At 40.1% G+C, this 12314-nt stretch overlaps 1 protein-coding gene across 1 annotated transcript; it reads left to right on the top strand.

Moving 5' to 3' along the window:
• Positions 1–3623: 3623 nt before the first annotated feature.
• Positions 3624–8409, top strand: LOC117849838 (enolase 2). The gene is made up of 17 exons (XM_034731541.2): positions 3624–3798; positions 4418–4481; positions 4590–4654; positions 5405–5452; positions 5542–5628; positions 5735–5815; positions 5902–6003; positions 6082–6162; positions 6256–6330; positions 6443–6505; positions 6812–6892; positions 6981–7175; positions 7264–7314; positions 7413–7501; positions 7581–7632; positions 7799–7855; positions 8066–8409. The coding sequence occupies exons 1-17, from the start codon at positions 3733–3735 to the stop codon at positions 8144–8146; spliced, it is 1338 nt and encodes a 445-aa protein (XP_034587432.1). The 5' UTR covers positions 3624–3732; the 3' UTR covers positions 8147–8409.
• Positions 8410–12314: the final 3905 nt, after the last annotated feature.

Here is a 12314-nt window from a genome sequence, read left to right as displayed (position 1 = left end):
GACACTTTTCTGATGTGCTGACAGCCATTCTATCTCTAAGTAAGGAGTTCATTAAACTTCCTGAACCTTCTGTTCAACCACCTGATGATTATAAGTGGAAATGGTTTAGCAATGCACTTGGAGCACTTGATGGGTGTCATGTTGATGTGTCTGTTCCTGTGGTTGATCAAGAGAGGTACAAGAACAGAAATCAACAAATCACTACTAACATGTTAGGTGTGGTTGATTGGAATATGAAGTTCTTGTATGTGCTACCTGGCTGGGAAGGTTCAGCCTCTGACTCAAGAGTTCTACGTGATGCAATGTGTTGCCAAGATGAATTTGTTGTACCTAAGGGTACGGCTCTTTGTCTTGGCATTTTTTTCTTTCATTTGGTTGGTAGCTAACTCAGTTGCTTCACAATAGGGAAGTATTATTTAGTTGATGCTGGTTATACCAATGGACTTGGATTTCTTGCTCTATTCAGATCCACTCGGTACCATTTGAAAGAGTGGGTTTCAAGTCAACAACAGCCGAAAACTCCCAAAGAGTTGTATAACTTGCGTCATTCTTGTGCTAGAAATGTTGTAGAGAGAACTTTTGGTTTATGGAAGAAAAAATGGGCTATCCTACGCACACAAAGTTTCTTTGACATAAAAGATCAGGTTCTTTGACATAAAAGATCAGGTAACAATTGTAAGTTTCAACAGTGCATAGATAGTTTCTTTGACATAACAAAAATTTGAATGGCAATTTTAGTATGTTGTAATCTTCTATGGGTACTTAGAAGCTACTGATCTCATATTATTTGCTATATAATGGCTGCTATGTTCATGTGCTTTCATTTTTTTTGTCACTTTTTAATACATCTCCAGCTATTTTGATCATTTTTAATAAAATTTTCCTATTTTTATATGGTGAAAGTGATATATAATACTTCCAATATATCCACAATTTATGGAGACTACATTCTCATACATGTACAATGTTATGTACTGTCTAGACTCTTCAAAACATAAAATTCAGCAGTTTGTACATCCAAACAAGAATTGGAATTGGCTGCTACCCTTTGATTCTAACTACCAATTACATACACATCCAAACAACAACATTGGCATTGCACGCCATTTCCATTTCCACTCAGATTTGGTATTCCTACCCCAATGCAATTCCTTCACCTCAATACCAACATCCAAAAGAAGCCTACACCTATTTTTGTGAGGCTATTTGACTCTGAGTTGTGTCGCCTTCAATAGAGGATAACTTTCTGATGATTAATTGTAGAAGGTGAAGTGCACAAACATTCGTCAGTGTGTGTAATGAAGACACTTTGCTACCTATTTAGCGTCATAATGTGTTCTACTTGTATCTTAATTGCTACTTCATGATAACATTGACCCAATTTAGAGCATATATTGTTTTTTTGCGTGTGTTGGTATTTTATAGGAAATACGACATAAATGAGGTGTTCTCAACACATACGCTTTTGGGAACATGCAAAGGCACTAAAGAAGAAAATCTAGGACAAAAGCAAGCACAACTTGAGCAAAACTCTGGCAGGAACCAATCACTATAGCTACACCATTGGCGGAGTTCAACTACATGGATTGGATCCCAATTTAGATTTTGAATCTTCAAAATATTTAGAAGAAGATTCGATCTTGAATATGGAAATTCTAGTCCTAACTGATTCGTAACCGATTTACATACAGGTTTTGTAGGTGTGCCTTGATGGAATGGATGATGCTATTAGGTTGCATCCACATACTATTGTAATTCCATGCTGAATAAAGTGAAAATATGAGAAATGAGGTATCCATGGTACGGTGGGCACAATGTAACCACATCACTCTTGTGTTGTGAATAATTTCTTTGGTTTTATTGCCATGGATGTGATCTTGGACTTTTTGCACTCTTGGTCAGTTCTTTAAATGGCCTTTCCATTCATGTATTTTGACAAAAAGTTGATCAAACTATAGATGAACATCATTGTCTTTTTTCGTCAAATCTTGGCCTTTTGGCTTCATCATCCACGACTTATTATTTTGAGATCTGGTATTCCAGTATTGAGTCCAAAAACTCTGACTTAAAGCAATTTAATATAATCAGTCATGGCTTAAGTACTTGCAACCTTTGGATAAGGTGTTCAATTTTGTTGGACTCCTTGCCATAAGGGCCTTGTCCTACCCATTTGCATAGAATTTATTTCATTTTTTCTTCCATTGGACTATTGCCTTTTCTTTCCTTGTTCCTTCTCTAACTTATATTACATACCTCTTTCGCATTCATGGACTGGGCAGTAAAGATGCATTTTGTACCGGTCATGCAATGGTTAAATAATGCCAAGTAGTTTTTAGCTAGCACCACTATATTTTACCACCTTTTCCCTATTGTATTCCTTGTATTCCCTCTTTGTAACTAGGATAGGACAATAAGCTCTTAGCATGTGGGACTTGATTTTCCTCTTTTTTCATGCCTCGTGTGTTAAATTTCAACTCATTTCATATACTGAGCAACCTTGAGAGCCAAACAAGGCACATGAGGATCAACTTGTCGTGGACACCTGTTCATAAATTAGAACTTTATCAGATTAAACATAACGATGGATACTATAGTTTTTTACTTACTCGTAGATCCCATCACTATCGTTTTTTATTGATTTTAATTTTAGGTTAATTAGCCGTTAATGTTTGTTATGGTGCATGTGTCTGTTTGCAGTAGAAGAGATCAACAATGTTTGTCGCATTAATCATGTTTGTCTGGTTATTATAAATATAGTTACACGGATCATTTATTGTTTATATATCTTTTTATTAGATGGATGCGTGCATCTTCATATCAGCATAGTCTAACACTAACCATTTGCTACTTCAAATTGTAATTCATTTTTGTTTTTCCTAGTTGCGATGTATTTAAATATCTATTATATTTGGATATTATAGTTAAAGATTTAGGTCCTGTTTGGTAGGGCTTTTCAAAGTGCTTCTCCACCGACTTTTGGTGAAGCCCTACCAAAGGGTCAATTTCAAAACGGCTTCACCACCAAAGCCGGGAAGAAGCCACAAAACGGCTTACACTAGAGAGGAGAAGCCGAAAAAAATGGCTTCACCGGCTTCTCCTCTCTCTCCAAGCATTAAGTGATCATAAAATTACATATATTGCCATTGAGAAGCCGTTTTACCAAACGTTTTGCAAAACGGCTTCAACTTCACTAAAAAAGCCACTCCACCGAAGAAGCCGAAGCCGTTTTACGAGAAGCCGAAGCTCTACCAAACAGAACCTTACATATCTAAATAATTAAAAATAATCTATATTTCGAAACGGAGGGTATATCAATTTTAATTTCGTTTATGAGCAACCATCCAAATTCAGCGGCCCTACTCCTGCGAGGCTGCGACCTGCCCCCATCTCGTGTGCGACCGGCGGGGGCGGCGGCCGCCTCACGCCCACAACTTCCCAACTCTCCACGTGACAGCCCGAGAGGCCTCCATGTGGGCCGTCGTACAAGCACCTATCTGCTGGTCCCACTTGCAGTGACTTGGCACATCTCCCCACCCCTCCATTCGATGTGCGCGTGGAAAACCAGGGCCGCACCCCGCACCCAGCTCCGCATCGCACCATACCCCTATAAACTTGTGCGGCCGCCTCCGCAGCGATCCCATCCAAGCAGCCCGGTTCGAATCCCGCATCGCCTTCTCCGCCGCCGCCGCCGCTCGATCTAGACCAGAGGTTCTTCCCCAAGTCCGTTCGGCGATGGCGACGATCCAGTCCGTGAAGGCGCGCCAGATCTTCGACAGCCGCGGCAACCCCACCGTTGAGGTATGGGCTCGGCATCGATGCACATCTCTCTTTCGCGCGTGAGCGCCCGTCGCTCGTTGTGCTCCGATCTGCTCTGGTAGACGTGCTGTGGTGTGATCCAACTCGCGTGGGGAGGTAGCTTTGTTGGGGGTGGTTTTTGGTTTCTCGTGCGAGGTGGGTTGGGGGTTTTGTTGAGGTTTTGGGGATTTTACTCGATTTGGGGAATAGACTGTTGGATATTGACTTTTCTTTGCGTGGGTAGGATCTGACTCGTTGGCCCCTAGTGTGATATGCATTTTCTGGTCGGTTTAGTCGTAGATTTAGTTTTCCTGATTGACTCTATGATCTGCTTAGGCTATTATTTTGCTGGATTTTGATAGGTAGCAGATCTGGAGGTCATCCTTATTGTTGACTCAAATCGAATTCAGTTTTTTTATTGCTTTATCCATTTGATCCGCATGGTGCATACGATTTGCTCTTGTAGTTTCAAATGCCATGTTACTAGGACTTAATAGTTCGATCTGATGACTATTGTTGCCTTTCTGATTTCGTATTTATTGGCTGTACATTTGACTTGTTCAAATTTCTTTTTTTAATAAATCTGTGATCTGGTAGGCTGATTTCATTTTGTATACCTCAGGTTGATGTGTGCTGCTCAGATGGAACGTTCGCACGGGCTGCTGTTCCCAGTGGTGCATCAACTGGTGGGTTATAGTCAATACATACTCTTGTACAGTGCCTTAAAGTCACTGTAGAATGCATATCTTGTGCCATTTGTACAGTCCAACAACCTGACTCCATCCTATTCGCAGGTGTTTATGAAGCTTTGGAGTTGAGGGATGGTGGATCTGACTACCTGGGCAAGGGAGTTTCCAAGGTTTGCCCTAGAGCTTGCATGTTGTTCCATTTATTGTGTTTTTTTTAGTTTCATGCTTATGAGCTGTGTAGACCTTGATAGGCAGTGTAATGTTTTGCCGTTATGCTTGTCATTCAGTCATTATAATTTGTTCCGAGTTATGAATGCAGGTACATTTGCTATTTTTCTTATGTGAAATACAACTATATCACTATTTAAATTTTAGAGATGAGCTGCTGTTTCTATTTTATACCTTAGCTTCACTGTCTTGAGATGTGATGCTTTTTGTATGCTGGGCAATGTTAGGACCAATTTTGTGCTTTTATCTGAAAGTTTTTGCTGTACAATATGGTATTCTTCCATTCTCTGAACTGAAATTGTCTTCTTTTCTATTTGTGTTCCTGTCAGAGAATTGAGTTGTCCAATGTTTTCATGGCTTCATATGTGCACTTAGGATACTATCTTTCCTATATAAACAAATAACAAATGGTCATCTACAAAATCCACATGATGTTATCTAGGAAAGGTCAATGGTGAAAACTCCATTGTGATTGTTTGTCACTTGTTAAAGCAACTTGCTCAACCTGTGCCATAACATGTTCTAGATGAAAGCTTAGCTTATTATTTAATTGATTTTGGAACATCAGTTGCACCTGCTGTGTAATGTTTTGATATTTTCTACACAATTACTTTAGATGGAGAATATATATTATTTGCAGGCTTAGTTCATTTAATTATCTATATGCTTACATTACTTTTCGCTTGACTCAGGCTGTTAACAATGTGAACTCTATCATTGGACCTGCTCTTGTTGGCAAGGTTTGTGTCCTGTTGCCCTCCTATCCCATGGTTCTGTTATAACTAGAGGTCAAGTATATTATTAATTAGCCGTTCTGTTTGTTCTGCAGGACCCTACGGCTCAGACCGAGATTGACAACTTTATGGTTCAACAGCTTGATGGCACTAAGAATGAGTGGGGATGGTGCAAGCAAAAGGTATTATGTATACTTGAGGATTTGGTAGCACTGTATGCGAAAGCATTCTGATATTTTATTTGCAAATCTGATGCTTTTTCTTGGCTTTACTTTCTGATGTATTCAGCTCGGTGCTAATGCCATCTTGGCTGTGTCACTAGCTGTTTGCAAAGCTGGAGCTAGCATCAAGAAAATTCCTCTGTACCAGGTTTGTCACTTGTTAACCTTAATTTTTAGTCTCTTCTACTTTTCAATATGCATCTTCTCATGTTTTTGAATGTTTTTATGTTGCAGCACATTGCCAATCTTGCTGGCAACAAGCAATTAGTTTTGCCTGTCCCTGCATTTAATGTCATCAATGGTGGTTCTCATGCTGGAAACAAGCTTGCTATGCAGGTAAATCTTTGAACTTAATTTTGACACCTTATCTTGTTTTATTTGCCTGCAATGTTAGTTATGCTCTTTACAATACAGGAGTTCATGATCCTGCCTACTGGAGCTGCCTCCTTCAAGGAGGCTATGAAAATGGGTGTTGAAGTTTACCACAACCTGAAGGTAATTCTCATCTTGTTCATGCCATCATTTGGTTGTCTCGTATTACCAGACTCAGTTGTATCAAATTTATATATCCTTTCTTATTTTTTGCAGTCTGTTATCAAGAAGAAGTATGGGCAGGACGCCACCAATGTTGGTGATGAGGGTGGTTTTGCTCCTAACATTCAGGTTAGATCCTGTCTTAATGTGCAAGATCTTTATTTGTCCTTAAAGATGCCAATAAGCATGAGGACACTTTTTTAAGTCATGATTTAACTTTTCCCTCTTTCCTAACTTGTAGGAAAACAAGGAAGGACTTGAGCTCCTAAAGACTGCAATTGAGAAGGCTGGATACACCGGAAAGGTTTGTCTGCTTGATTTAAGTTGCTGCTATGTCTGTTTCACTATATTTGTCCACAATGCACCGTGCACACTAACAAAGGAAATATGGGTTTAAAGAAAAAATTAATGAGAAATTACCATCTGTACTCGCTATGAAATAGCATAATATAACCACTTGTCTTCTTTCAAAGCATTTAACTGGGGTTAGGAAGTGGAAATTTGCTGAACATATTATCTTGAGGCCATGGACAAAACAGAGGGACCGTTGTGTTTCCCAGTGTAAAATTAGATCTCTGGAAGTTGATCTTTGTTATTATCTGAATGCTAGGTTGTCATCGGTATGGATGTTGCTGCTTCTGAGTTCTACAATGACAAGGACAAGACATATGACCTCAACTTCAAGGAGGAGGTAGCCTCACTGTTTCATTTTCATTTTTTACATAGCATATGGACTTTAGACTGGTTTCTGTTTGTAATCCTATTTTCTGTTGTTTTAGAACAATGATGGTTCCCAGAAGATATCTGGAGACAGCTTGAAGAACGTATACAAGTCATTTGTGAGTGAATACCCCATTGTCTCCATTGAAGACCCATTTGATCAGGATGACTGGGTTCACTATGCTAAGATGACTGAAGAAATTGGAGAGCAAGTGCAGATTGTTGGTGATGACCTCCTTGTCACCAACCCCACTGTGAGCATATTGTTTGTTTCGTCATGAGATGGTTCAACTTAAGTTTTTTTAGGCAGTTAGTAATTATAATAAATTCATGTGTTTTCAGAGGGTTGCAAAGGCTATCAAGGAGAAGTCATGCAATGCTCTTCTGCTCAAGGTGTTTATCGTACCCTGCATTTTCTGTTCAATTTGTTCTTGTGCTCAAGACATGTTTGCACTTTGTTATTGGAATGTTGAAAATTCACCATTTTTCAGGTTAACCAAATTGGTTCTGTGACCGAGAGTATCGAAGCAGTGAAGATGTCAAAGCATGCTGGCTGGGGTGTGATGACCAGTCACAGGAGGTATGCATATAGCTGCAGTGACACTGTCCATCAGTTAACTTAGTATCATTTCTGATGTTAATTTTTTTGGTTTCATTAGTGGTGAGACTGAGGACACATTCATTGCGGATTTGGCGGTTGGCTTGGCCACGGTAAGTCAGGATCTTTGTATATCTAGCATAAAAAAGATGTTAGATACATACAACACCTTTTTTGTTAACCAAAATCTCTGCAACAATAACCTTGTTTTGATGCTGATGCTTGCTATACCTGTACCTCTTTTGATGCTTACTATATCTGTACCTCTTTCTGTAACAGGGTCAGATCAAGACTGGAGCTCCCTGCCGATCAGAGCGTCTTGCCAAGTACAACCAGGCAAGTGATTCTCAAGTTCTGTAATATTTCATTCAAAACATATTTTGGTAGCTTCATTTTTTTGCAATGACTTGGAACTCTCAAATGCTATTTGGCACTATCAATGCTACTTCTTTTGTAGTCCTTTTAAATTTCTTACTTGCAGAACTGATCTTGGGTAGTCTGAGTTGACAATTTTGCTAACATGTTCTATTGGTTGGATTGGAACAGCTTCTTAGGATCGAGGAAGAGCTTGGTGCTGCCGCTGTCTACGCAGGTGCCAAATTCCGTGCTCCGGTGGAGCCCTACTAAGCTAGAGGGATGCTGGTTTCGGGAGCGCTTTTGTTTCCATGGGTTTTGTGCAAACAGATTACTGCGCCCTCCACTATATATAACCTCTGGGTATGGATTGAACTTGCTAAGTTCTGTGATCGAGCAATAAATTCCCACTTGTTTTTGGGAGCCGGACATGTAACAAAAAACTCCAGTTTATGTTGAGCCTGAACATGCTCGATCGTAATGTAGGCGGCTGTTTGTTTTGGATTTGAATGGAGTGGTATGCCTTTTATCCTTTACTCTTCTCTGATATCCCGCCGAGTGTATGCCAATGTGATTATGCAGTTGCGGTCAGGTTCGAGAAGGTAAATGACGAATTCGCGGTTTTTGCGGTTTGTACTATACGACGCAGAAGGCAAATCAGTTAGAGCAAGTATAATAGGGGTGAATGCTGACGTGGAGGAGAGAGAAGAGGTGAGAGAGGAGAAGCGGGCTATAAGCTTACAGCCGATTTGGGCACAGGAACCAAGAAACTTTGTGAGAATGACTTTGTGTACAGGAACCAAGAAACTTTGTGAGAATGACTTGTGGGTCATGTATGGGCACAGGAACTAAGAAACTTTATGAGAATGACAGCCGATTTGGGCACAGGCACAGGAACTAAGAAACTTTATGAGAATGACAGCCGATTTGGGCACAGGAACCAAGAAACTTTGTGAGAATGACTTTGTGTACAGGAACCAAGAAACTTTGTGAGAATGACTTGTGGGTCATGTATGGGCACAGGAACTAAGAAACTTTATGAGAATAACTTTGTGAGAATGACTTGTGGGTCATGTATTAATGGTGGTGAGAATGACTTGTGGGTCATGTATTAATGATGAAGAGTTAACTATTGTACGAGTGGGCTAGGAAAAAGCTGAGAGAAACTTTGCAGTCCGCTTGCTAGCTGCGTTATTAAACTTGCTCTTATGTGATAGATGACGAGCTTGATATTTAACGCACTCCTAGTTGATATTTAACGCACTCCTAGATGTCCCAAAAGATGTACCATCATCGACTTTTCATAACGCCTAACGTTTGTGTTGCTCATTTGCTCAGCATGAGTAGCATGAGATCGCTCCGCAGACAGCTTGCACCACGGCGCAACGAGATCGTTCTGCCGTCGTCGCTGCCTGCTCACCCGCTGCGGCTGACTGTTGGCATGCCATGGAGTGAAATACATGTCTCTCTCTCCCGAACTCGTAACTTCTCGTCCCAAATTAAATCTATGTACAATCTCGTTGTGATGATGTGATCCCCAACGTCTATCTTGCTTCCGATTTCAATATCTTTTGATCGCTCTAGTCAGTCAAGACGGAGATGTCGTAAGCAGGTATTTTACCTTATTATCGAAAAAGTTATGTGTGCATACTGGGATGTTGCAGTGCTTAGTGCATTTCCTGCAGTAGAGCCCATATATGTATATATGTACATGTAGGGAAAAAAATGGAAATGCTATCATCAGGGCGTCAGGACGCGCCATCCACCTTTCGGACGTGTCATCCACCGTTCACTACATCCGACGGCTCCGCTCCCTTCTTGCCCTTTCCCCCTTTCTTTGCTCATTTATTTCCCCTTTTCCTTCTCCAACCGGCAACCGCCGCATTTTCGCCTTCCTTGTTACCCATTTACTTAACCGTTGTTGCTCCGGCGATGCGGTTGCCGCGTCCGGGTGGGAGGGACACCCAAGTCCTCTTCCGTCTCGCCAGCGCTCCCTTCTTCGCCTCCGGTGGGAAGGATCACCAGGTCTTCATCTGTCTCGCCGGCAATGCGGTCGCCGCGCCCTGTTCGAAGTCCGCCCCCGGAGGTAAATTGCGGTGAGCCAAGCATCGATGTTGGCGTTTCCTCCAGCACGCGCTCACGCCGGCCCCTCTCGTCTTCCCTTGGTTTGGACCCCGCTGCTGCTCCGCCAGATCTGCGTGAAGCAAATCGTTCCCCCAATGTTGTTCAGGACAACGAGAACAACCGCGCGAGTGAGTTTTTAATTCCGTTCCGGTGTTTTTGTGTGGATTGGTTAGGATTTCATTTCATTTAGTGTTTAGGGTTCATCCGTTTAGTGTTTTAGGATTTTTGAACTAGCATATCCTGTGTTAGGGTTACATATCAACACTATTGATCAGTTGAGATGTTGCAAAAGTTTTAGATGATAACATTCATGTTACCATTTTATTTTGAGATGTTTCATCAATTACTTATCAATGTTGCTACAGCTTTTTTGATATGTTGTAACAGTTTGGTTGATGTTTAGAGGATAACATTCAGTTCACCTTTTTAATTCTCAGTTGTTTCATTAATTATTTATCAATGTTGCACTTGCTTTTCTTTGATGTTGCAATAGTTTAGAGGATGTTTAGAGTATAACATTTAGTTCACATTTTTAATTCTGATGTGTTTCATTAATTAGTTATCAATATTGCACCTGCTTTTTTTTTGAGATGTTGCAAAAGTTTAGAGTATAACATTGAGTTCACCTTTTTTAATTCTGAGATGTTTCATTAATTAGTTATCAATGTTGCACCTGCTTTTTTGAAATGTTGCATATTTGTACAGGTTATATGTTGTACATATTCATTTTGAAATGTTTCATTAATTTAATATCAATGTGGCACTTGCTGAATAGTGATGTTTCAAAAAAATTTTAGATCCTAAAACATTAAATTTTCATGTACCGTTCAATTATACATTTTTTCATTTCCTTGCTATCTTTTTTTATCTTATTTTTCATTCTACGGCTGATACTTTGTTTTTATTTATTGTTAGCAGTTAAGGTGCAGTTAAGAAAAGAGGATGAACACTTCAAGACTAGATTCTCAGTTCATAGAATTCGTGACCTACTTCCTAATCTTGAGGATCATCAGAAGCAGTGGATCAATGAAGCTGGCTTTGGTGCTCTATTGACGTTGGTTGAGTTTTCATTGCCAGTGAAGCTTGTTAAATGGATGCTTAAACATGTGGACCCTTTGCTCCGGGAGTTTAGATACAGGAACAAGGTCATTGTATTCAACCGTGACCTTGTTTGCAAAATTCTTGGGCTTCAAAATGGCATCATTCCTTTGAGGTTATCTGGTGACTTGGAAGATGTCAAGAAACTTTGGGAAGTCTACAAGGATGGTGTAGAGCTAAAATTGCAAAGTGTAAAGAGATTGTGCAATCTAGCAAGGACAGGAATTCCTTTGTGAGGGCTTTTTCTCTGTTGGCTCTAGGGACTATCTACACTCTAGGAACAGGCAATTATGTCAGCCTCAAATATCTTCATAGTCTAGTTGATATTTCTGAAATCAGCACCTTTGATTAGGCGGGGCATGTGTTGGATGAGCTGATGAATGAAGTCAAGAAGTACCATAAATTTACTCCTGATAGGCTTGACAAAGATCACTAGATGGGATCTTATCTAATTATTATAGCGGTATGGTTATTTAATGTCTTTCTTTCACCATTTGAAGTTCTTTTTTCCTACCCATTCAATAATTCTATGATCATATTCTTATATTCACTCTTACAAGGACCATCTTATTAAATTTTAGATTGCTTACATGGACCATCTTGATTTACCAACTGATCAAGGAGGCCATCAATTGAATTACAACCTGCCTCGTATCTGCAATGTTTCAAACATAGACTTTGATTTTGTCTTGGTAGTTGATAAAAACAGGCTGGCATTGGGCAATACATTTGGAAAACTCCCTGTATGTTCTTTTCATAATCTTTTCTTCATTCCTTTTGCCTTCTTTTTCATTGCTTTTTGCCTTCTTAAAAATTTTCATGCTTCTTTTCATGATCAGTTTCGCGACTTCTCCCGTACTCCTTATGGTGCTGCCCCAATTGTACAAGATCACCCTGCCCCTGCTGTTGAAATTCCTGCTCCTGATGCCATTGAGGAAGTCCCTGCCCCGCTGCCACTGAGGAAGTCCCTGCCCCGCTGCCACTGAGGAAATCCCTGCTGTCAGCTCTTTAGATGTATGGATGCATCAACTACCATCCGGTAACAATCTTCTTCATCCGGTTAAAAAACATGTTACATTTTCAGTGTCTGATTGTGTCATCTTATTATACTCTGTGTTGCAATTCATTCTATGCTCAAACACTTTTAATGTTGTTGTAGTATATCTTTAATATTGCAACAATACAATATAAGTGTTGCAATAAACTTATGTCTCCTTCA

Source organism: Setaria viridis, chromosome 3, assembly GCF_005286985.2.
Source record: "Setaria viridis chromosome 3, Setaria_viridis_v4.0, whole genome shotgun sequence".
NCBI classification, from domain to species: Eukaryota; Viridiplantae; Streptophyta; class Magnoliopsida; order Poales; family Poaceae; genus Setaria; species Setaria viridis.
The sequence above is the reverse complement of the archived record's forward strand: the minus strand, read 5'-3'. Positions and strand labels throughout refer to the sequence as shown.

Coding starts and splice junctions, on each gene's coding strand:
- LOC117849838 (XM_034731541.2), top strand. CDS start 3,733: ATGGCGACGATCCAGTCCGTGAAGGCGCGCCAGATCTTCGACAGCCGC. Junction 6,163..6,255: donor AAGTTTACCACAACCTGAAG/GTAATTCTCATC, acceptor TATTTTTTGCAG/TCTGTTATCAAGAAGAAGTA. Junction 6,893..6,980: donor ACCTCAACTTCAAGGAGGAG/GTAGCCTCACTG, acceptor CTGTTGTTTTAG/AACAATGATGGTTCCCAGAA.